Raw genomic sequence first — 24,695 nt, forward strand, 5'->3', positions numbered from 1 at the left:
TCATCCTTGTGTCAACACCTACTCTGTCCAGATGTGCCACTGGGCCTTGCCTTTGCATAACCAGAAGATTCACAGAAGCCTTTTCCCTCTGCCAAGATGAAGTCTTCCACAGGCCCTAGAATGTAGAAACATCTCCCAGCACCTTTTCTAAAAATGTCAACATTTTGTTCCTGTGATACTTGATACAGTTTAAAACTATTATATGTTATGAAAAATATAAATCAGGTGTCACATTACTTGTTTACTGCACACCCACCTTCCTGGGGTGTGAGTTGCTAACCAAGCAGCAGGTATGAACTTAGCAAGGTAAGGCCTATTTAACCATCAGGCACAGTGAGCACTAACATGTTTTAATTTATCTTAAAATCAGGAAGAAAAATAGATTTTTAGGTCAAAGAACATGTCTTAATATATAATACTAACATATTTCTCTTTATGCCAATGCAGTCATATAATATAAACATTAATGGGGAAGGAGCCCATGAAGACAAAAATGCCTAAGGACCATGACAGTCCTAGTGAGTCCCTGAAGCCAGGCAGAGCCTGCTATGTCTTGAACTCGACTGGGTCATTCATGCTGGGTGGTTTGTCTCTCAGATCTTGGTAACAAAGTTGTGGCCAATATATGACCCTTAAGCACAATAGAATAGCCTTTAGTTGCCCATTGTTAATGATGAATAAGAATATAGTAAAGCTATAATTATTGTATAAAGTATAAAGTATCTCCCAGAGGCAAAGAAGGTAGACATCAACGTAATCAAGTTATGAAAAACACAAAAGAGAGGAATTAGGTAGAATCAAACTGACTTTTTGTGATTCTTTTCTAGGCTCTAGGTTCTTGATCCATAGTCTCCACTGGAAGCAAGTCAGACATTAAATAATAATAATATGCACCAGTAGTAATATTTAATATGTGACAGGCTCTATGCAAAATGCTTTGCATGTGAACTCACTTATTCTTTGTAAGAGTCATTAATACTTTCATTTGCTAGAGACAGAAATCCAATTTAAGCAAGCTTAACACATACAGGGAGGAATGTATTGGTTCACATGCCTGGGAAGAGTTCAGGGCAGCTTTGAGAATCAGAGAATGAGAGGGAGCAAAAGGAGTCTTGGTGAAACCATTCAGCACCACCAAGCTTGCTCTCCACCCCCCTTATTTTTGCTAGCTTCTCTTTTACCTTCTTCAAACAGGCCTAATCCATGTGGTAGAGAAAATAGTTGCCTGGAAACCCCAACTTTACATCTATCTTAGTTTGGGCTCCCCTCAAAGCAAACTCCAAGGCAAAATTTTGGGTGTACCACTTTATTTGGAAGGTGACACCAGAAGCAAAATGAGAGAGCAGGTAAGTGAGACAAAGAAGGGGCAGAAACCCCAAACAGGTGTGTTGGTGGGTTACAGCTGGGGCAAGTAGATCTCAATCTGACTGGGATGCCTCAAAAAGAATGTGCGGAGCACCACTCAGAATTGAGCCGCTGAAGAGCAAGGAAGCCGAGGTGTTTATCTGCCAACTCCCCTCCTTCATTGTTTGAGAGTTGCTCTAGCTTGCTCCCCAGGCCAGAGAACAGCTTTATGCAGAGAGACACAGGAACTCAAGTTTGTGTGCAGGGACTATCTGCAGGTGACCTCAAGGGTGAACCAATGGGATATGAGTGGAGCCCCTATACCATCCACTACAACTCCTTCCAGCACCATGGCCCCCAAGCAACATGGAGCTGCTGCTTCTCCAGCTGCAGCAAGCCCAGCAAGGGACCTGATCTATCAGGCTTAAATCACATGCCTGCTGTGGATCAATCACAGGTCCAGGAGAACAAAGGACTGCTTCCTAGGAAGAGGAGCAGCTTCATCCGATGGAATACAAAAGGTTCCCCTAGTCCTTTTCCAGTAACCACAACCCATATTCACTACTTAAGTAGTGAATTATAAGAAGAAGAGAGGCTGGCCTTGCTCTGCCCAGTAACCAGGGAACTGGCAGACACAAAACTGCCTGGTTCTCCAGTTTTCACCAACTTGATCCCCTGCAGAAAGAAAACAGTCATTATCAAAAAGCCAATTGTCATTCTGCCTCTTTAGACAAATTCCCATTAAAGATAAAGCAAATTTTAATTAGATTAAGTATCCAATTATTGTAATTACATTTTTAAAAAATTCACATCATGAAGATGACCCTTTTTAAAAGGGTTACAGGAATAATTAGTGTATTCATATTAACCAAAATGTATTGGATAATATTTATACCCAGAAGACAAAGTACATTACGCACATTTCACCTTTAGGGAAAGCTTGCAAATGTTTTGGCAGTGGCATGAATATTTATAGGCAAGAGTGTGCTTTAGCAAGATTATGTGAGGAAGCATTTAAATGCTCACCAATTTTTACCCAGGGGTAAAGTTTACAGAAAATGTAGTGCAGAGATTATGGATATGCAAAGTGTGACTTAAGCAGGGAATTTCTATCAGTTTGCTTAATTAATTGGCACCAAAGACTATTTCTCCTTATTCAAGGCAGAAATGCCCAAGGTATCCAACTGTGACTTCTCTCTGCTCTGCGTCTTCCAGAGGCAGAGGCCAGTGAGGAGAGTTGGTAGGAAAGCAGTAAGGACATTCTCACCTTGACCACTCACCACCAAGAAATTTCTATCCTCATACCCCTAACCTTTGCCCACCTGTCCCCAGTTGGGTAGAGCTTTAGGATAAGAAATGTGGGTCTTCTAGAGTCTTCCTCCCAAAGGTTTTCCTGGAAAACTCTTCCTTTTTCTGATTGCAATTTTCTTTCTTCAGACCTGCCTTTGAGTGGCAGCAGCTGCTGCTGTTTTTATCTCACACATGGTTGCCTTCCAGGCTCCATGACATTTGCTGGCTCAGTGGGAGGGAGGCAGCACACTCTCCATTTCACAGATGACAAAACTGGGGCCCCAGAGCTTGGAATAACTCCCAGAACCACACCACAGAACTGGCCTTATAAGGAAGCCCCAGTGCCACAGATCCCAGACCTGCATGGGCTCTGTTCTGCCTGTCGGGAAACTGCATTGTGGCTACCAGCCACAGGAACATCCCACCTCTGCTGCTGCCTCACCCACCAAGAGGTAGGCCAAGCAAGCATTGCTGTTTCCTCTCACAGATAACTTTCAAACCAAAGTTGGACACGGGTATGTCTGATGGGGGAAACAATTAACTATTTGCCTAGTAGCAAGAGGCCAGGAAATGTAGTTTGTTGGCTTATACATTGAGAACCTGAGACTCTCAATATGGATAATGTGAAATGAAGAAAGGGTATTCAAAGATTGTGGGCATCCACTATTGGCAGGTGTTCATCATATTTCCCTTATCCCTGATCAAAATTCTACCCATCGTTCAAAGTCCAGGTCCCATATGCTGTTCTGTGCATTCTGTCCCATCTCCTGCCTGTCTTCTCTAACCTCTTCATTGTAAACTTTGGAGTTACAGGCCTTGCTCCCTTCTGCTCAGTGTTCTGGGCACCTAGGTCTCATTTTCCTGCTAACCACCTTGATTTCCTGCCTGTAGTAAGGTGTATGACTCTCCACAATGGGGACTCCACAGTGGACAGAAGGAGAGAGAGAGAGAGTGAGAGAGAGAGATTTACTTTAGGCAACTGGCTCATGTGATTTTAGAAGCTGGCAAATCCAAACTCTGCAAGGTGGGCCAACAGGCTGGAGACCCAGGAAGGACAGATGCTGCAGTTCAAATCCAAAGTTTGGTTGGCTACAGAATTGCTTCTTGCTAGGGGAAGTGGGTCTTTTGTTCTATTCAGGCCTCCAACTGATTGGATAAGGCCCACTCACATTATGAAGAGCAATCTGCTTTACTCAAAGTCTGCCGATTCAAATGTTCATCTCATCCAAAAACACCCTCACAGAAACATCCAGAATTAAGCATGACCACATATCTAGGCACCATCACCCAGACAAATTAACACACAATTAATCATTACAGTCACTTCAGGGACAAATTTGGTGGCAAATTCAGTCTTTTTGAAATGAGACTTTCTGGGGTGACTCTTCAAGGAAACTGATTGCTGATTCCTGGAGAGAGGTCTAGTTGCTCAGAGCAGTGGCAGAATCAATGTGTGTTTGAGAAACTAGCAGCCTCATACTTGAATAAACACCTGCTGTGAACGAGTTCTGTGCTCAGCCATGCCATGGGAGAAGCACCCTATCCTCCTGGGACTCCCAACTAGGTGAAAAGGTCCAAAAAACCCATGAGAAACAGTGTCCACAGGAATCTAGTGAAAGGAAGTGTCAGCATGGAATGGAATCTGGGAGAGCCTCCTGAAAAAAGTTCATAGTGTTTGGGTCTTATATTTTAGGGAAGATTGGCTATGAAAGGCAAGGAGGGAAGAAAATTGGGTAAAGGAGCATCTTGAGAGGAATACACAGAGCTCATGCTGGCCTAGAGATGAGGGGATGATTTTGGGCAAGGGAATGAATTCTGCTTCAAGGATGAGAGCCCTTGGAAGGGTGGTCAATGAGCTGAGACTAAATATGGTAGCCAAAGGGAGTCATGGAAGGCTTTTGAGCAGGAGAGGATCCCAAGCTCAGAGTCCAGCCTGATCTGGAGGGTAAAGCACAATGGATAAGACTTAGGAGACCATGGAGTCTCCTGAAAACCAGGCTATTGCCTCTGGACTCTGTTTCCCTTGCAGGGAGTTCATAAGAAGTCAACCACTTCATGTCCACTTTCTTCCTTCTTGGTCTTCTTCCTCTTTCTTCTATTTTCTTCCCACCCCTCCCCGGCTTCTCTCCCACCTTATTTTTATTTTCCAATCTGAATTCTTCCTCCTGCAAACATCTTGTGTGAGTTCTCCTCTGTCCTCCCACTTCTTTCTTCAGCTCCTCATGGGCCTGTCTTCCAGGGAGACCTTATATTTAGGAAATAAAGGAACAGCTGTCAACTTAATCCCGGGAGAAGTTTTTCCACAATGACTTATAAGTAAATGCCCTAGAAATAAAGTTTCCTGGCCGGGCGCGGTGGCTCACGCCTATAATCCCAGCACTTTGGGAGGCTGAGGCAGGCAGATCACGAGGTCAGGAGATCGAGACTATCCTGGTCAACATGGTGAAACCCCATCTCTACTAAAAGTACAGAAATTAGGTGGGCGTGGTGGCATGTGCCTGTAATCCCAGCTACTAGGGAGACTGAGGCAGGATAGTTGCTTGAACCAGGGAGTTGGAGATTGCAGTGAGCTGAGATTGTGCCACTGTACTCCAGCCTGGTGACACAGCGAGGCTCTGTCTAAAAAAAAATATCTATATATCTATATATATATATAGTTTCCTCATTTTCCCTTCCCCATGTTAGAATTCAAGTGCCCTGATGTTAAACAAATTTTGACTTTAGGAGTGATTTCATGAACGAAGACTTTGAACTCATAATGATAAACATTCTGGGGCACTTTCCCACAGGCTATCAGATAGGAAAAATACACAAGGAATAAACAGATTTCTAAAGTTCAGCAAATGAAGCGTTTAGCTATTGTTTTTGAAGACTATTTCCTCTTTGCTGTCCAAAAGAACTGGCAGACACAGCAGAGGTAGTGTAGAAAATCCTGCTCTGGGAGTTGGGAGAACTGGGCTTCAATTCCAGTGCAGATACGAATGATCAGGGTGATCCATAGCAAATCTTTGCCCCTTTGTAGACCCCAGTTTTCCCTTTAATCTAATAAAAAGAGAATTGAGACAACTGACAACTAATCCCTAAGGACCTCTCAGTCTCCCCTCCCCTGACCACCTTTAGTCTTCTAGAATGGATCCCTTGGAGGCTACCAGTCTCAAAGGATGTTTTGGGGATGCCAAGCCCAGCCCAGAATGTACTGGTTAGAAGATACTTTTAAGCCCGCAGGGAGAGAACAGAAAATCCCTGGTTGCATTTAAGCTCCAAAGGGAGCCCCTGTGCAAAGCTGGAGTGTTTCCTGAATACCTCTTTGCCTATTTCCAAACCTTCACTACACTCAAGAATTCCTCCCATTCCACCCTGAGTCCTTTCTCAGATAATGGCCCAAATATATCCTTTACCAAGAAAATGAAGGCAATGAGAAATGAACCCCCATGACTTTCTGTCCCTGCACCACTCCTTTTATTAACATATGCACCTGAACCCACTCCATCTCCTTTCCTCTGAGCTGATCCCTACTGCCAGGGAACTCGATGTCTGGCTCCCATGTCTGCTCCACAATCTGGGCTTTGCTCCTACATTGATCTCCCTTGCTCCTCTATTTTCCATCTCCTCTTTTCTGACATTTTTCCTCTAAATATATAAACATGCTTTTCTCTTCCCTTAGAAAAGGCACCCTCAAGTTATCACTGTAACTTTTATCCCTTCTTTTCATACCAGCTCCATATACAGTGGGCTGTACTTGCCATCTCTACTTCCTTGTCATTTGCTCCTTCTTCAGCCTATAGCCATTAGACTTTTGATTTTTGATCTGAATTCCCTACCAATATTTTTTTCTTTTTTTGAGACAGAGTCTCGCTCTGTCATCAGGGCTGAGTGCAGTGGCGCGATCTCGACTCACTGCAACCTCTGCCTCCTCGGTTCAAGTCATTCTCCTGCCTCAGCCTCCTGGAGAGCTGGGATTACAGGCATGCACCATCACGCCTGGCTAATTGTTGTATTTTTAGTAGAGATAGGGTTTTACCATGTTGGCCAGGCTGTCTCAAACTCCTGACCTCAGGTGATCCACCCACCTAGGCCTCCCAAAGTGCTAGGATTACAGGCATGAGCCACCATGCCCAGCCCCCTACCAGTACTTTATTGGAAAACCTAAACCCTTAAGATCTTCAATTTTAGTGCACTCCCAGGTCTGATGTTATACCACTAGCCACCAGAGACAGCAGACATCCCAGGTCCCACTCCAAGCTGCCCCAGCTCCATGAGCTGCCTACCAGCTCTGTCACCTTCAGGAGGCTCCTATGTCTTCCAGGCGCACATCCCAACTGACTGTAACAATGAATATGTTCCAAGCCAAACACTCTGGACTATAAGTTGCTGCTTTCACCTTTCTCTCAGCCACTTCCAGGACTAATGAGATCATGATCTCTGCCCATTTACTTTGGCCACCATCTAAAGTCCAAGTCCCCAAGGTCATCATTTTGCACATGGCCCCTCATCTCCATTCTGCTCACTTCATATTTTACTCTGACTCCATTTCTGACTTCCAAACCTTCCACTTACCATGCCATATAGAGTCAAGATCTATCATCAGAAAAACTCCTATATCCTTGACTTCTTTGAAGTTTATCTTAACCACCACCACCTCCTCCTCCTCCTCCTCCTCCTCCTCCTCCTCCTCCTCCTCCTCCTCGATGGACTCTCACTCTGTCGCCAGGCTGGAGTGCGGTGGTGCGATCTCAGCTCACTGTGACCTCTGCCTTCCAGGTTCAAGCAATTCTCCTGCCTCAGCCTCCCAAGTAGCTGGGATTACAAGCATGCATCATCACGCCCAGCTAATTTTTGTATTTTTAGTAGAGACAGGCTTCATCATGTTGGCCAGGGTGGTCTTGATTTCTTGACCTCATGATCCGCCCCCCTTAGTCTCCCAAAGTGCTGGGATTACAGATGTGAGCCACTGCACCCGGCCTGTCTTCTTCTAATGAAAACTAGGCTGTTGCCTCTGGGCTCTGTTTCCCTTGCAGATCTCCCAAAGTAAGAGCTATTTTTCTTCCTACAGCTCAAAGCCAGGGAATAGAATAGATGCCCAACTTGTTCCCCCTTGCTGCTTCCAAATTGCTTCTTCCTCTTCTTCCTTTAAAAAACACAGCTCCTGGCCAGGCACAGTGGCTCACGCCTGTAACCCCAGCACTTTGGGAGGCCGAGGCGAGCAGATCATGAGGTCAGGAGATCGAGACCATCCTGGCTAATACGGTGAAACCCCATCTCTACTAAAAATACAAAAAAAAAAAAAAAAAAAAAAGTCAGGTATGGTGGCAGGTGCCTGTAATCCCAGCTACTTGGAAGGCTGAGGCAGGAGAATGGCGTGAACCCAGGAGGAGGAGCTTGCAGTAAGCTGAGATCGCATCACTGCACTGCAGCCTGGGTGACAGAGCGAGACTCTGTCTCAAAAAAAATTAAAAATAAATAAATAAATAAAAATAATAATAAAAAAATAAACCACAGCTCCTTAGAAGAGCATGTCATCTGGCTGCTCATTACTTCTTCTGTTCCTGTCACCTTCCAACCTTGTAGTAACTCCACATTCGTTGAAGATTTTAACACTTGGATCAGAAATTTCCCACCACATTTCTGTCCTCATACATGGGAACTTCAACATAATGTTGTAACCTAGGTTTCCACTGTGGCTTCTTATAACTTCACATGAGCACTCTCACTAATGTCATCTTCTCCCAGACTTCATTTACTATAGATGGGCTGATGATTTCCATATTGTTTCTAGCCCAAACATCTCTTCTGAGCTCCAGGCCCATATATCCAACTGGATATTTCTACTTGGATATTTCATGGAACTTCAAATTCAGCTAGTCAAAATCTGAACTCTTCTTTCTCACAAACCTGATTCTTCTGTTCTTAAAATCATGTTATATAGAATCAGTGTCTACCCAGTTACCCAAGCTAGAATTTGGGGGCGGGGGGCAGTCATTCCAGACTTCTCTGTATCTTTTAGAGACCACGTCCCATTAGTCACCTCCTCCCTAATCTGCACCTATAGTCCAGGAGTCCGGTGGTTTTCTGACTAAACCTCCCCAGAGAGTAAACCTGGTAACTAAGATGGCAAATTCTTGAGTAAGCATGCCTGTGTTAAAATCATAGCTTCCAGTTTATACTGTGTAATTGCTGGCAAGTAAATTATGTTTTCTGGGGCTCCATTTTCTTACCTGTAAAATGATACCCATAATATTGCTTACCTCTTAAAGTTATTGGGAGGATTAATTATGATATGTAAGATGCCTAAAACATAATCAGTACTCTAACTTTTAGTGATGTTAATAACATCAATGATAATAATGCCTGAGTGTAGCCAGCAGGGGCACCCATCTGGCTGCATGAATCAAGGAAAGAGATTCAGAAGATATCCATTGTTTTAAAAAAATTAAAGAATTATATATATATATAAATCATAACTAATTGTGGTTCACACAATCATAGCTCACTGTAGTTTCAAACTCTTGGGCTCAAGTAATCTTCCCACCTCAGCTTCCTGAGTAGTTGGGACTACAGGTGCACATCACCATGCCTGGTTAATTTTTCACATGTTTTTTGGTAGAGATTAGGGCTCTCACTATGTTGCCCAGGCTGGCCTTGAACTCTTGGTCTCAAGCCATCCTCCAGCCTTGGCCTCCCAAAGTCCTGGGATTATAGGTGTGAGCCACCGTGCCCAGTCTCAACTGCTTTTTAATCAGATTTCCAGCCAATTCTTCATTCAGATCCACTCCGCACCCCCGGCTTTAAAGGAACCCAGTACCTCCAATGCTTAAGACCATAGGTTTTGAGTGGCAAATTAGTTTACTCCTTACAGGTTTTCCCTCCACAGCCATTTAACTTTTTATGCTCTTCACCTGTGCTGTCTAATGTGGGTGCCAACGACCCACACTATCGTGCTGATAAAATTTGAAATATTTTTGATATCTTGGTTTAAAATACTATTAAAATAAATTTTACTTCTTTTTACTTTTTAAATGTGGCTGCTGGAAAATTTTAAATTACATATGTGGCTGGCATTATGTTTCTATTGGACAGTGTTGTGTGTGTCTTACAAAATTGACATTTCTCATCTGCTGTCATGTTTTCTATCACTGTATTTAGTCTTGTACTTTATACACTTTATTTATTTTCATTTTTGGGCACTGTCTTGGGAAAACAAAGATAAATGCATATGTTACATCTGCCATGTTTAACTGGAAGTTCTACCTAAGCTTTTCACAATGTAGCTCCTGCTTATATTTGTGCACTTCGTGTCCTGTCACTACTCTATTGCCCTGCCAAAATGAATTACCAATAGCTTTCTGAATACACCAGGAAGCTTCCAGCTTTGCCTTTATTTTTTTGGCCTCCTTTTCCTGGACTACCTTTCTAACCCCTCCCACCTGTCTGCCTAGTAAGTTACTCATTTTTCAACAACGAACTCAATTTCACCTTCTCAAAGGAGCTTTTCTTGACTTTTCCTCGTATCAGTTGAGCAGACTGCTCAGGGGTCCAGAATATTTCCTGCATTTTTTTGTTTATATCATTATCTGCCCTACAAAGGGAATCCGTTTTATTCATCAGCCTTGTAGTGCCAAGTTGAGGGTCTAATACATAGTAAAAACTAAAATAATCCTAAATGAACAAATGAAGACAGTAACAAAGAACGGCGGGATTGTAGAGGAAGAAGAGGCTGACTGAAAAAGTTTCGAGAAAGCAGTGTTTTTAAGCTGTTCTTCAGAGAAGTTTTTGACAAGTGGAGATGGTGTCAGGAATTTTCCAGGCAGTGGGAACAGGACGAGCAAAGCTTCCCTGAAGACAAGCAATATGCTAAAGAAATAGTAAATCATCCAGTTTGGAAGGAGCATTGGTAAGACCAGCTCATGCAGGGCGTTGAGGTTATAGAAAGGACTTTGACTATTGTTCTGAAGATAATGGAGAGTTAAAAGGTTGTAAGCTGGAGAGACAGCGAATTAGTCTTCTGTTTTAGCATTATCACCTGTGGCTGCAGCTGGATAATGAATGAGAAGGACATGAGTGGAAGTTGGAAGACAGTGAGTTCATGGAGATGATGAGAAACTCGATATTATGGTTTACGGGTGGGTGGGGGGCAGTGATGGTAAGTGGGGATAGAGATCCGGGCACGATGTGTAGGAGGTAGAATGCACAGGACTCAGTAACGGATGAACATGGGGAATGAGGGAGGAGTTTTTAGTTAGTATGAATAGGAAGGCGAGGGTACCATTTACAGCGACGGGTAACCACGCCGGAGGAGCAGGTCAGCTCCAGACGCTGGAGATGAAGGTGCAGGCGCCTCGCACACCATGTCCCTTGCGCGACGCCGTCCGCGCCTCCCGCGGTTTGATCCGGAGCGGCAGCCTGCGCTGCGGTTCCGGTTCCGGTTGGCGTTTGCACCTGCGACCGCCGTGAGCAGTCATGGCGTACTCCACAGTGCAGAGAGTTGCTCTGGCTTCTGGGCTTGTCCTGGCTCTGTCGCTGCTGCTGCCCAAGGCTTTCCTGTCCCGCGGGAAGCGGCAGGAGCCGCCGCCGACACCTGAAGGTAAGAACAGGCCAGCTCTCTCTGAGCTTCCTGGCGCCGAAGAGGACGGAGAACGCTGCTCGAGGGAGGGGTGACTCTGAGAGTCTGCAGCCTTCACCGAAATATCCACCAAACTGACAGGAGAGGGCGGACGAGACGGCGTTGAAGGGCCAGTCCCCACGGTTCCATTGTTCTCAGCAGGTGGCGGCCCAGATGGTTCTGCTGCTGGAAGGGCCAGGAATGTATGCGTACGTGCCTGGGCATCCTCTAGGTGGCCTTGCATACTCCCGTTTACACGCAGCCACTTCTCTCTTACCCCACTGACTTAACTCATCTTGTCACCATTTGTTCACGTGCTTTGAGCCATGGGTTCCCAGTTAGGTTTCCCTCTTTAGGTTTTCCGTGTACTTTCTGACTCGCCGCTTCGTACGAAATCAAGGCAAATGCAATTGGTACAGCAAACCTTAATTCGTTGTTTTTTTCAACTTGGTGCTGGGCTCTCACTGCTTCAGGGTCTTCTTGTGCCTTTAAAAATATATCCTGAAGATTTTAATAACCCTAGTTTCAGTTGCTGAGGTGTGGTTATGAACGAATTATTACGTTCCCCTTATTGAAGCAGTATTTATCTGTTAATTCTTCGTTGTTGGCATGATATATGTGGCGTTTAAAAATTCATCCTCTTAGCTGCACTGGGGCCTTTTACAGAATGAGTGTAAAGGCATGGTGCTGAAGGCTGGGGGAAGGAACCAGAACAATTCTCTACAGGTCATGAAGTTCTACTGGTAACTTTCTCCTGTAAATTATCCTTGTAACATCTTTGAGACATGCTTTTACGGTGTCTGAACACTTCCAGTAATGTTTAAACTGTTGATTGCTGGACAGCTCCTTTTGAACTGTAATCCACTTCTCTCTGCTTAATGCACATTGGCTGTAGTTCCATTTTCTTGAGCATCATACACGCTATAAATGCAAAGCACCAAGCTTCAGGGGTGGAGGGCAGATTGAACACATAATTCTGTTTACAGAATTTGCCTGATAATCTTTGTGCTTGTAAGACTATCCACCTGGAAGAGACTTCTAAAACATATTTGCATATTTGTTCTTTTTTTTTTTTCTTTCTGTCTCACTGCAGTAATCCCAAAGATTTTTACCTGCTTTGTCTAATGATATTGTCTACCTTGAAGAAGAGTAAATTCATGATGATCCTGAACAGTGAAGATTCTTCGAAAACAGTTTTTTGGTTTTTTTTTTTTTTTTTTTTTTTTTTTTTTTTTTTCCATTATGGTGAATTATCTTGAACAAGTACTATTGATTGTGAGTGGGAGACACTGTTCTAAACGTTGTAGAAAATATAGAGTGGAGATTAGACATGGGGTTGTTCCCTTGAGAACTCAAGTGTTGGTATTCAGTGTTCTCATCTTAGGATCTTTGTACTTTCAGTTTTCTTTATTCCTGAAGTGCTGTGCTCTTCCCTCAGTGCCCTTCTCATCATTCAAATTTCTGCTCAAATGAAACCTCCTTAGAGAGATTTCCCCTCATGACAGTAACTCTTTCCTCTCATCATTCCCTATTTTATCGTGTTTTGTATTCTTCCTGATAGGCATCACTATATGATATAGAATATTCTTAAGTGTTTACTTTTTCTTTTGTCTCCACCTTCTAGAATGTAAGTTTGCAAGGGTAGGGACTTTATCTTGTTTATCACTATTTTTTCAGTACCTGGCATAGAATGGGCAGTCAATAAATACCTTAAGATTATTAAGCTACTAATATTGTAAATTCTGTTTTTGAGAAAGAGAAGCTACTGAAGTAGTATAACCTAGGAAAAAACTTACCTGGAATGATACATTCCAGTAACTGAAACTTGCAGCAATGAATCTTAACCATTTTGGGGTTACATACCCCTTTGACAATCTTATAAAAGCTATGTATTTTCTTTCTTTCTCTCTCCTTTCTCCCTTCCTCCCTCCCTCCTTTCCTCTCTTCCTGGCCCCCTTTCCCTTTCTTTTCCCTTTCCCTGGGTCTCACTCTGTCACCCAGGCTAGAGTGCAGAGTCATGATCACAGCTCACACCAGCCTCTCCTTCCAGGGCTCAACTGATCCTCCCACCTCAGCTTCCCAAGTAACTGAGACTACAGGCACATGCCACTATGCCTGGCTAATTTAAAAATTTTTTTTTGTTTGTGTTTGTTTTTGTATGGAGATGGGGGTCTCATTGTTTTGCCCAGGCTGGTGTCGAACTCATGGGCTCAAGTGATCCTTCTGCCTCGGCCTTCCAAAGTGTTGGGATTACAGGCGTGAGCCACTGCACTCAGCCTAAAAATTAAAACTGTATTTTCTCTCTAGAAAAATGTACGTACTCTATAAATTTACTCAGAATTTCAGTATCAATTCAGAGAATTCGCAGAACCCAGAAATCCCTGCTTTGAAGAAAGGAATAACCCTGAGTATTTGAAAATTCTTGAAAATACGTGTCATTATGTCTTCCATTTTTGCCCATTGATGTGCGTGAAACAAGCACAGTTCCCTTTCCACATGAAAGCCTTTAAGATCGTCTTTTAACAAATATTTATGATGTACCGTATCACATACTATGCACACAGTATACAGACACTATGTATTCCAAGAAAAACTGAGTGCACTCCATGCTTTGAGGAGGCCACAGTTTAGTAAAGGAAAGCAGACATGTCAACAGATAAATGCAAAACAGACACGTCAGCAGATAAATGCAAGAGTGTTGGTCACAGTTACTCAAGTCTGCACAGGGAACAGTGGAGACACGTATGCAATAGTCAGTGTTATTGGGACTTAAGAAGGGTTTCATACACCAGGTGCGACAGCTCATGCCTGTAATCCCAGCACTTTGAGAGGCTGAGGCAGGAGGATTGCTTGAGCCTGGGAATTCGAGATCAGCTTGGGCAATATAATAAGACCCTCCATCTCTACAAAAAAAAGTTTTTTTTTTTTTTTTTTTTTTTCAATTAGGTAGGCATGGTGGTGTGTACCTGTAGCCCAGGCTTCTCTGTAGCCTGAGGTGGGAGGATCCTTTGAGGTCTGGAGGTCAAGGCTACAGTGAGGTGTGATTGTGTAACTGCACTGCATCCTGGGCAACAGAGTGAGACCCTGCCAAAAAAGAAAAAAAAAAAAAAAAAAAAAAAAAAAAAAGACGGGTTTCATAGAACATAGAGGAGGGAAGTCTTTTTTTGTTTTGTTTTGTTTTTTGATAACAGCTTTCTTGAGATCTAATTTACATATCATACAATTCACCCACTTAAAGTTTACAATTTATTGGGTTTCAGTATATTCAGAGTTGTGCAACCATCACCACAATCAATTTTAGAATATTTCTTCAGCCTCCAAAGAAACCCCATACTTTTTAGCTGTTATTCCACAAATCCCCCACCCCACCTCCAGCCCTAGGCAACCACTGATCTACTTTATGTCTCTATAGATTTGCCTGTTCTGAACATGTCATATAAATGGAATCATACAATATCTGATCTTTTGTGACTGATGTCTCTTAACTAGCATAATGTTTTCAAGGTTCATCCATGTTGCAGCATGTAGCAGTACTTCTTTCTATGGCTGAATAATATTTCATTGTGTGGATATACCACATTTCATTTATTCATTAATCAATTGATGGACATTGAATTTTTGCCTTTTAGCTATTGTGAATAATGTTGCTACTGATGTCTGTATACAAATTTTTGTGTGGACTTAATGTTTTCATTTCTCTTGGGTGTGTACATTTGGAAAATGTGAGCATTCCAGCGTGGCTGGAACTAAGCCTGGAATTTTTAGGTCATATAGTTATTACATGTTTAACCTTTTGAGGAACTGCCAGACCATTTTCCAAAGCAGCTGTACCATTTTACATGACCAACAGCAGTGTAAGAGGGCTTCTGGTTTCTTGTCAATACTTGTTTGTTATCCTTCTTCTTGATTATAGCCATCCTAATGGGAATGAAATGGTATCTCATTGTGTGATTTTATTTGCACTTCCCTGATGACTAATGACATTGAGCATTTTTTGTGTGTTTATTCACTCTTTGTCTATTTGTATATCTTGTTTTGGAGAAATGTCTATTCAGGTCCTTTTAACCCTCTTTTAAAGTTGGATTACTGGCCTTTTTTTTTTTGAGAGAGAGACAGGGTCTCATCCTGGTGCACAGGCTGGAGTACAGTGGTGCCATCATTGCTCACTGCAGCCCCAAACTCCTGGGCTCAAGTGATTTTCCCACCTCACCCTCCCAGGTAACTAGGACTACAGGTGTGTGCCACCATACCTGGCTAATTTTTAAAATATTTTGGCAGAGATGAGGCTCTCACTATATTTCCCAGGCTGGTCTTGAACTTCTGGTCTCAAGTGATCCTCCCACTTTGGCCTCCTGAAGCACTGGGATTACAGGTGTGAGCCACCACACTTGGCCTCTTGTCTTTTATTGTTGAGTTGTAAGAGTTCTTTGTATATTCTAGGTACAAGTCTGTTATCAGATGTATGATTTGCAAATATTTTCTTCCATTCAATGGTTGCCTTCACTTTCTTGATGGTGCCCTTTGAATAAGAAAAGTTTTACATTTTGATGAAGTCCAGTTTATCTACATTTTTCTTTTGTTTCTTCTGCTTTTGGTGTCATATCTGAGACAAACTGCCAAACCCAACGTCATGAAGATTTATGCCTATGTTTTCAAGTTTTATAATTTTTGCTCCTGCAGTTAAGTCTTTGATCCCTTTGAATTAATTTGTGTATATGGGTAAGGTAGGAGTCCAACTTCATGTGGATATATAGTTGCCCCAGCACCATTTGTTGAAAAGACTATTCTTTTCTCTTTGAATTGTTCTGGCACCCATGTCAAATCAGTTGACTCTAAATGTAAGAGTTTATTTCTGGACTCTCAATTATACTACATTAATCTATACACTTATCCTTATGCCAGTATCATGCTGTCTTAATTATTGTAGTTTTCTAAGTTATGAAATCATGAAATGTGTCCTCCAACTTTGTTCTTCTTTTTCAAGATTGTTTTGCTATTTTGGGTCCAGTGACCCAGCATTTCCATATGAATTTTGGATCATCACTTTAGTTTCTGCCAAAAAAAAAAAAAAATGCCAGCTGGGATTTTGATATAGTGAACTGAAGCAATTTGGAGAGTACTGCCATCTTACCAGTATTAAATCTTTCAGTCTATGAACACAGGATTTCTTTTTTATTTATCTAGGTCTTTAATTTATTTTAAAGGAGGTTGTAGTTTTTAGTGTGAAAGTCTTATTTTGTTAAATATATTCATAAGTATTTTATTCTTTTTGATGTTGTTATAAATTTTGTTTTCAGATTGTTCCTTAGTGTATAGACAATTAGTTTTTGTATATTGATACTGTGTCTTGTCACCTTGCTGAACTTGTTACCTGCATATAGTTTTACTTTTTTTTTTTTAAACTGAATGCCTTTTATTTTTATTTTTACTTTTCTTTGCCTAACTGCCCTAGCTGGAACCTTTAGTACAATGTTGAATAGAAGTGGTAAGAACAAACATCTTTTCTTGTCCTTGATCTTAAGAAGAAAGCTTTCATACTGGCATATGTAATGTTATCTGGGGGCATTTCATAGATGCCTTTTGTCAGGTTGAGGAAGTTCCCTTGTATTCATAGTTTGTTGAGTGTTTTTCGTTATGAAGGGGTATTGAATTTTATCAAATACTTTTCTCTATGTCTGTTGAGATGTTTATGTGGGTTTTGTCCTTTATTGATGTGGCATATTACATTAATTGAAATTTAGATGTTAACCCAGCTTTGCCTTCCTTGGCTAAATTGAGGAGGCAACTCTTAAAGTGTTTTGTTTTGTTTTGTTTTTAAATAATCCAGATGAAAAAGAAGGACATTCTAAGCAGAAGAAACACAGAGCAAAGAAACACAGAGGCTTAGGGCCAGGTGCAGTGACTCATGTCTATAATTCCAGCAGTTGGAGAGCCCAAGGCAGGCAGATTGCTTGAGGCCAGGAGTTCGAGACCAGCCTGGCCAACATGTAGAAACCTTGTCTCCACTAAAAATATAAAAATTAGCCCGGTGTGGTGGTGCACACCTGTAATTCCAGCTACTTGGGAGGCTGAAGCAGGAGAATCACTTGAACCTGGGAGATGGAGGTTGCAGTGAGCTGAGATCCCGCCACTGCATTCCAGCCTGGGTGACAGAGCAAGACTCTGTCTCAAAAAAAGAAAAAGAAAAGAAAAGAAAAGAAACATAGAGCCTTGAAGTATCCTTAGAGTTGTGAGAGAAGACACCAGAGAAGTTGCCATGGGCCAAATTGTGAAGGTTTTTTTCTGTCATACTTAAGGAGTTTGGGTTTTATTTTAAAGGCAGATGAGGCATCATTGAGTGTGTAAGGAAAAGAGAAACATTTAACCTGGTTTTAGAAAGGACACCCTAGCAGCAGTGTAGACACTGCGTTGTGAGGATTTCTTCAGGGAGAAGATTGTTGTAGTCTTCCAGTTGAGACATCATGAGCATCAGCAAGTCATTGTCATTGGGCTCATCAGTTAGGATGCTTGTGACAAGTGACAGAAAAGTCAGCTTGACTTGTCTTAAGACAGGGAATTTATTGACTTGTGTAAATGAAAAGACCCTGTGTTAGAACTGTCTTGCAGTATGGTTTGATCAAGAGACTCACAGTTGTCACATTGGGGCTCCAGCTCTTATTTCCTGTGTCCTTTTCACTCTGGGTTCATTCTCAAGTTGGTTCTGTACCCTGGCTGCTCTCTCAGGGTAGTAACAATGGTTGAAAAAGTTTCGGACATTACCGCCTCACATGCAATTGCCCAGAGAAAGTGAGAGTGCCTAATTTATATATGTGTGTGTGTAGAGCTGGCCTGGAACTCCTGGCCTCAAGTCATTGTCCCACCTCAGCCTCCTAACATGCTGGGATTACAGCACTTTGCTGGGCACAGCTCCAGGCTTCTTTTCTTTTAAGTCCTCCTTCACTCTCACCTTCCAGCCCTACTCCCCAGATTCTTTCCCAGAAGTTCCAGCAAACATATCCACTCACGTTAATGGCTTGAATTAAGTTAACTTGTGGTGCCGTGGGTAGAGAGAATATAGTGATGAATCCACTCTGGAGTTGAGAGGAGTTTCCAAAGGAAAATATGGATATTGGAGCAAGAGAGGTTATCAATGGATAGACTGGAGGAAAGAGAACAATTTTAAGAGATATTTTAAAATAGAATTGGAAAGTGAGGGAGAGGGAGACATCTAGATTATTCTCAGGTTTAGGTGAAGGTATAGATGGTGATTTCCTTTGCCAAAATAGGAATGGAGGAAAAGTAGATTAAAGGTGTGTGAAAGGAAAATAAAAACTTGGGACCCCAGTTCACTATGCCAAAAGGAAAAAATTAAGCTGAAAGCTGAGTCATGCAAGAAACTGCCTTTCCTTTTGTTCCTAAGCAGGTAGCTACAGATAAAAAATTAAGCATCTCCACGGGTAGCTACCCTATGTTCACCTTATCTTACGTAAAGTGCCGATTTACTGAGCACCAGATGAATACATAATGGACTATTCCCCTACCTACTCGTTTTCTCTTGCAACATATGGATTACCGTACCCTTCTTTCCCCTCCAGCATACTTTTCCCCTTGAAATATTGAAGCCCTTAAAATCACCTTTGGAGAAAGGCACAGACCTTTCTTCTGGGTGTGTCGTTAACGTTGGCAAAATAAACTTCTAAATTGATTGAGGCCTGTCCCAGATACTTTTTGGTTTACAGGTGTAAGATGATTAATTCAGGAATTGAAAAAGTAGTATTATGTCCCTTTCTTCAGTCTTCTTTCCTGTGTTAACATCCCTAGCTCCCTCTTCCATTCCTGGTATGACCTAGTTACAAGTATTTGAACATAGCCCTCTTAGAAGAGGCTCTTAGAACTGCAAATAACAGCATATCTAAGACAGTTCATGAAAGACCAATGTGTTGTTTCCCTGCACTTTTCTTTTTCTATACTTAATGCTTTCTGGGGATTGCTTTAGTTTGTAGCATTTTACTTGCTGACTTTGCTGTATGTTGTAATTCTGTGCCTTTTTTTTTTTCTTTTTAATAGGAGCTGCTCATCTAGGTTTTGTTCATTTTCTACTGTTCATTTGATGTTTCGGAATGAAATGTAGGACTTTGTAGTTTTCCCTGTTGCATTTTATCTGTTTAAATTTGGCCAAGAATTCTAGCTCTTGAAATTTTTTCAGAGCATTCATTGTTTTATTCAGTGTATTTGTTTACCATTTCTTAGCTGTGTGCCATTCCTGATTTTTAAAAAACTTTTTGTTAAAGGCATTTTCTAACACAAGCAAAAGTTAAGAGAGTAGTAAAATGAATCCGTATCACCCTGCTTCAGCAGCCATCAGTACATGGCCAGTCTTGTGTCATGGGTATCCCCACCCTCTTTTCCCCCCATTCACTGGATTATTTTGAAGGAAATCCTAGACACTGGATCATTTTTCATCCTTAAATGCTTCAGTATGCATCTCTAAAAATGGATTCTTATAAAAATATAGCCACAATACCATTGTCACATCTAAAAAATCAATACTTCGTTAATGTCATTAAATATCTAGTTGATGTTCAAATTTTTCCTACCATGTTATAATTTTTCTTTTTTTCTTTCTTTTTTTTTTTTTTTATAATTTTACCTTTGACTATGATTAGCATGTTTTCTCTTTTTGTTTTTTGAGACGGAGTCTCACTCTGATGCTCAGGCTGGAGGGTGGTGGCAGGATCTGAGCTCACTGAAACCTCTGCCTCCCAAGTTCAAGCAATTCTCCTGCCTCAGCCTCCTGAATAGCTGGTATTACAGGTACCCACCACCATGCCTGGCTAATTTTTTTGTATTTTCAGTAGAGACAGGATTTCACCATGTTGGCCAGGCTAATCTTGAACCCCTGACCTCAGATGATCCTCCTGCCTTGGCCTCCCAAAGTGCTGGAATTACAGGCATGAGCCACCATGCCCGGCCTCAGCATGTTTTCTTGATAGGTCAAATTATTGTTTTAAATGTATTAGTCATTTAAAACTGCTTTTAGAGTCCCATCAGTCTATTCATGGAAACGTTTTGTTTAGGGTCATTCAACCAGTTGGTTATTTGGTTGCACTATTCCATCTTACTCTGTCACCCTGGTTTGTCTGCTTCTTCCTTCCCCACTTCAGTCTATTCTCAATATAGCTGCCATAGTATTATGTTGAAGCTTAAGTCAACTCACATCTCTCCCCTCCTCAAAATTCTCCAGCAACTTCCTGGCTCAGATGAAAAGATAGTCTATACATGACCCAAAAGGTCCTATATAATTATCTTCCCCATTTGCTTCTACTTTTGTATCTTTCTCACTTTGTTGTGGCCACACTGGCTGCTTCCTCACTGTTCCTTGAATATACCAAACATACTCCCAATTCATTGCCTTTGCATTTGCTGCTTCCGTTGTTTGAAATGCTCTTCTTTTGGATATCCATGTGCCTTTTCCTTGATCTTCGTGTTTTCTCTCAACTTGCATTTCCTGATGCCTTCTCTGGCCATTCCAGCTAAAATCTTAACTTCCAACACTGTCCTACCCCGTCTCCCTGCCTTATTTTTTGTCCTTAGTATTTATCATTATCTTGTTTATTGTCTCTTTTCCTGCTTAGAAAGGGGGCCCTGTGGCCGAGCGTGGTGGCTCACGCCTGTAATCCCAGCACTTTGGGAGGCCGAGGCGGGTGGATCACGAGGTCAGGAGTTCAAGACCAGCCTGGCCAACATGGTGAAACCCTGTCTCTACTAAAAATACAAAAATTTGCTGGGTTTGTTGGCAGGCGCCTGTAATCCCAGCCATTTGGGAGGCTGAGGCAGAGAATTGCTTGAACCCAGGAGGTGGAGGTTGCAGTAAGCTGAGATTGTGCCACGCACTACAGCCTGGGCGACAGAGTGAGACTCCATCTTAAAAAAAAAAAAAAAAAAAATGGAGGCTCCGTGAGGCTAAGGATTTATATTTGTTTTGTTCATGGCTGTGTGTCCAGCTTTAGATGAGGCCTGCACATAAGTAGACAATAAATATTTATTGAATGAATGAAAGAATGAGTTAATTAATTAGAGCTGGCTCCTAGGGATCATGACTTCCTCTATTAGCATTTGTAAGCCATTACCTTATTATTATTGCATTCATTATGGTTACATAAATGATCATGCAACCATGTGATAGACTATTATGAATTCAGTAATTTATATTCGTGAAGAGTTTTAAATGACATGGGGAACATTGTATGATATCAGTGAAAAGTAAAGATATATACTCACTAGAAAGACGTCAACATTTTAACAGTGGATATATCTAGATCACGTAATTATGAGGAGTTCTTTAAATTTTTCTGTACTTTCTCAATTTTTTATAGGTATGCATTTCTTTTATAATCAGAAAAAAAGTACTTTCTTTTCCCTTCTACATCCATTCAAAAAAATGTAAGAATCCTTTTTAGAATCTAGCCCAAGAGTTACAACCTGTTCACTTCTCTGTAGTTTGTACAGTTTGTCATCCACTTTCTGCTTTCCACAGACTGGAACAGTAGTTCTCTATCTCCATTCTTTTAAGACTTCACTTTTTACCAACATAATTTCTTAAATTTTTCTTTAGTTCAGTGACCTTATTTGGAAGTTTTCCCAGTTCTCTTGATAGAAATTATTTAGTGAATATACTTGAATTTATCCTCCTCTGGGACTTTACTTTTGTCCTTAGAATTGTTAATTCTCCACTGAAGCAGAAATTTATCCCCTTTGATATAGAAGCAAAATGGAGGTTGACAAGTTCTGTTTTCTTACCATTTTATCCTAAGGCAAATTGCCTTTTTTCTCTAAACGTCACTAAAAACACCCCTTTTGCTTTTGCTAGCCTTTTTGTAAATCTGGATTTATTTTGGGCCTTGGCCTCCTCATGTCGTTCTTCCAAGTCTTGCCACTCTTTCATGCTGGTTGCTTATGTGTCTGTCCATCTTTTCTGTCCTTTTAGAAGAGCTACCTGCACATCTTTTTTTTTTTTTCCTCTGCTGTTCCTACCTGCTTGAGAATTTTTGAAGTGCCCATATAGAAAGGTATTTTAAGGGCTTTCCTCTCAGAGAGCATCTCATGCCGTGGCGTTATGTCTGTTTTCAAAACTTCTTAACTCTGGGCCAGGAACGGTGGCTCACACCTGTAATCCTAGCACTTTGGGAGGCTGAGGCAGACAGATCGCCTGAGATCAGGAGTTCAAGACCAGCCTGGCCAACATGGTGAAACCCTGTCTCTACTAAAAATACAAAAATTAGCTGGGCAATGTGGTGCATGCCTGTGGTCCCAGCTACTTGAGAGGCTGAGGCAGGAGAATCACTTGAACCTGGGAGGTGGAACAGTGACCCGAGATTGTGCCACTGCCCTGCAGCCTGAGTGACAGAGACTCCGTCTCAAAAAAAAAAAACCAAAACACGCAACTTCTTAACTCTGGCTTCCTAGAGTTTGTGCTACACGATTCCTACTTTGTTGTCACAAACACTAAGATCTCATTCTCCTGAGGTTCTCCTTTCATTTCGTCAACCAGTTTCTTCCTTGGTCAGAGTAGCAGTTCTCCTGCTCTCCCTATGTACCTGTGGAACATAAAATTGTCAGCACACTTGGTCTAGAACTTGTCAGTTGTTCCATTGTCAACTGAATGAGAGTTTGAATAGGTTCCAGGGTAGTTGAAATACTCCAAGATGACAGTGTGCCACTCTGTGTTAGAGGTGGCTTCAAGAGAGTCCTATCTACTACTTCCACTTGGCTGGGAACCTTTGGTGTTCCCACAGTAACAATGTATCTGGGCATCTTTCCTGCTGACCCTGCCTGAATGCTTACAAATAGGGTTCCTTAGTAGCCCCCCTCCAGTGGCTCTGTTCCTGTGGAATAGCACAGACCCTTTGTCACATATACCTATCCACGTATACATACATATACACATATACATGTATGGCATACATATATAATTCTTTGTTATATTAAACGAGCTTCTTATGTGTTGGTATGTAAGTGCCTGAAGACAAAGATATTATTTTGGTTGCTTACCATTTATTTTCCCTAATGAAGCATCAGAAATCTACTCTGAAGGAATATTTGAAGGACAGAGATTAGGAAATCATTTTGATTTCAGAGGGTCATTTTCCTGTTCATATATTATGAAAATGAACAGAAAACAATGGACAGTTTGATAGCCCATGAATGCTTGTAAATTAGGCATTTTTCAAGTTTAGAAACTTACAGGTAAGTGGGTATGGAATACCTTGCTTGGTCAGTCATCCTAATTGCCAGTTTCTATTCTAGAAACTATAAAATTGAAAACTGGCAGGATAATGAAGTAAAAAACTATTTTTAGCCCTACAAGTGACCGGGCAGGATCTTGAGATTCTAGTAAAGGCTAACACTCGCAGTATAATTCATCTAGATCAGGTCAGCAAAGATTGTAGTATGCAAGACCTAGAGCCTGCCTTATGGGGGACCCAAACAAATACAACACTAGGCCTTTATTCAAGAAGTTCTTAGTTTGTCTTCCAGCCGGAGGCCACCAGGAACACACCTGTAGTTGAACAAGTTGAGTGTATTACACATTGCAGCAAGGGAGAATGCACACTATGAGGAATTATGGGGCATCTCAGTAAGGCACTGTTAGAAAAAGTCATTATAGGATGTGGGTTTGTGTTAGGTGATCTGGAGGATGGTTTAAGGATGTGGTACATTACTCTGAGTTAGATGCTTTTGGGAAGTAAGGCAAATTCTATGACTGGTATCTTAACAGTTTATCTAAAGGGAGGGCCAACTAGAGAAAGACTAAAGCTGTAATTTATAAAGAAGCCCCCTCATTCACATTACCAGCACTAGGGGATATTAGGTGTTTTGTGGCTTGGACAGTATTCATGTTTTCTCTGTGTTCAGACAGATTACAGAGTGGTCTTGTTTTTTTCTTGATCCATCATGATCACAGAATGGCCTTGTCTAATGTTGGTGTTCTGAAATTGCTTATGTGTAACAGGAGAACACCACAACTTATCTGTGAGTACCAAGCCAGCTTATGGCAGTATCAATGCCTAGCTGATAATAGCAGGCCAACTTTTGCATGTTAGAGGCTGCTTTTCTTCTTCTCAGATATGATATACACCAAATAAAATCGGATGGAGATGGTGCTTAGTGGAAAATGTTACCTGTTTTTGTTTCCCAATTCATTTTTAAGTACAGGCCATAAGACACATTAATAAAACTCTTGAATACGGCCAAGTGTGGTAAGTGCAGTTAAAGAGGCTCAAGCAGTGTGTTTCACAGGCATGGGGAGTAGCATGAGAAAATGCTTTGGGGGTGTGGGGGCAGTATCTGGCCTGGGCCTTGAAGGATTGGCCGGATTTAGATATGTGGAGTTGGAGAGGAAAGCAAAGCCACTGGAGGGTGAGCATAGGCTCAGAAGCAAGAAGATAAAAGTCAGGTTCAAAGCATGGTGAGAACCCTAGTT

The 24,695-nt window shown here is 41.7% G+C and overlaps 1 protein-coding gene and 1 long non-coding RNA gene across 7 annotated transcripts in view; one reads left to right on the top strand and one right to left on the bottom strand.

The window, feature by feature from the left end:
- Window positions 1-1,294: 1,294 nt before the first annotated feature.
- Window positions 1,295-10,920, bottom strand: LOC111524659. Its single transcript, XR_002725839.1, has 3 exons — window positions 10,898-10,920; window positions 10,108-10,210; window positions 1,295-4,879 (listed from the first exon to the last, which is right to left on the bottom strand). It is a non-coding gene; the product is annotated as an uncharacterized LOC111524659 (long non-coding RNA).
- Window positions 10,921-10,998: 78 nt separating this feature from the next.
- The window catches only part of RIC3 (RIC3 acetylcholine receptor chaperone), a 56,806-nt gene continuing 43,109 nt past the window's right edge, over window positions 10,999-24,695 (top strand). For 2 of the 6 annotated variants that reach the window (XR_002725840.2, XM_023189892.2), the window contains exon 1: window positions 11,032-11,215. Coding sequence is in view for 2 of the 6 variants with exons in the window: in XM_023189892.2 (XP_023045660.1) it covers window positions 11,092-11,215 (124 nt within the window). In the remaining 4 variants the exon portion in view is untranslated. Of the gene's footprint in view, window positions 11,216-24,695 lie in introns of all 6 variants that reach the window. The other 4 variants (XM_023189893.1, XM_023189895.2, XM_023189891.2 and 1 more) reach the window with 3 other exon arrangements.

This window comes from Piliocolobus tephrosceles, chromosome 13 (assembly GCF_002776525.5).
Source record: "Piliocolobus tephrosceles isolate RC106 chromosome 13, ASM277652v3, whole genome shotgun sequence".
Taxonomy (NCBI): domain Eukaryota; kingdom Metazoa; phylum Chordata; class Mammalia; order Primates; family Cercopithecidae; genus Piliocolobus; species Piliocolobus tephrosceles.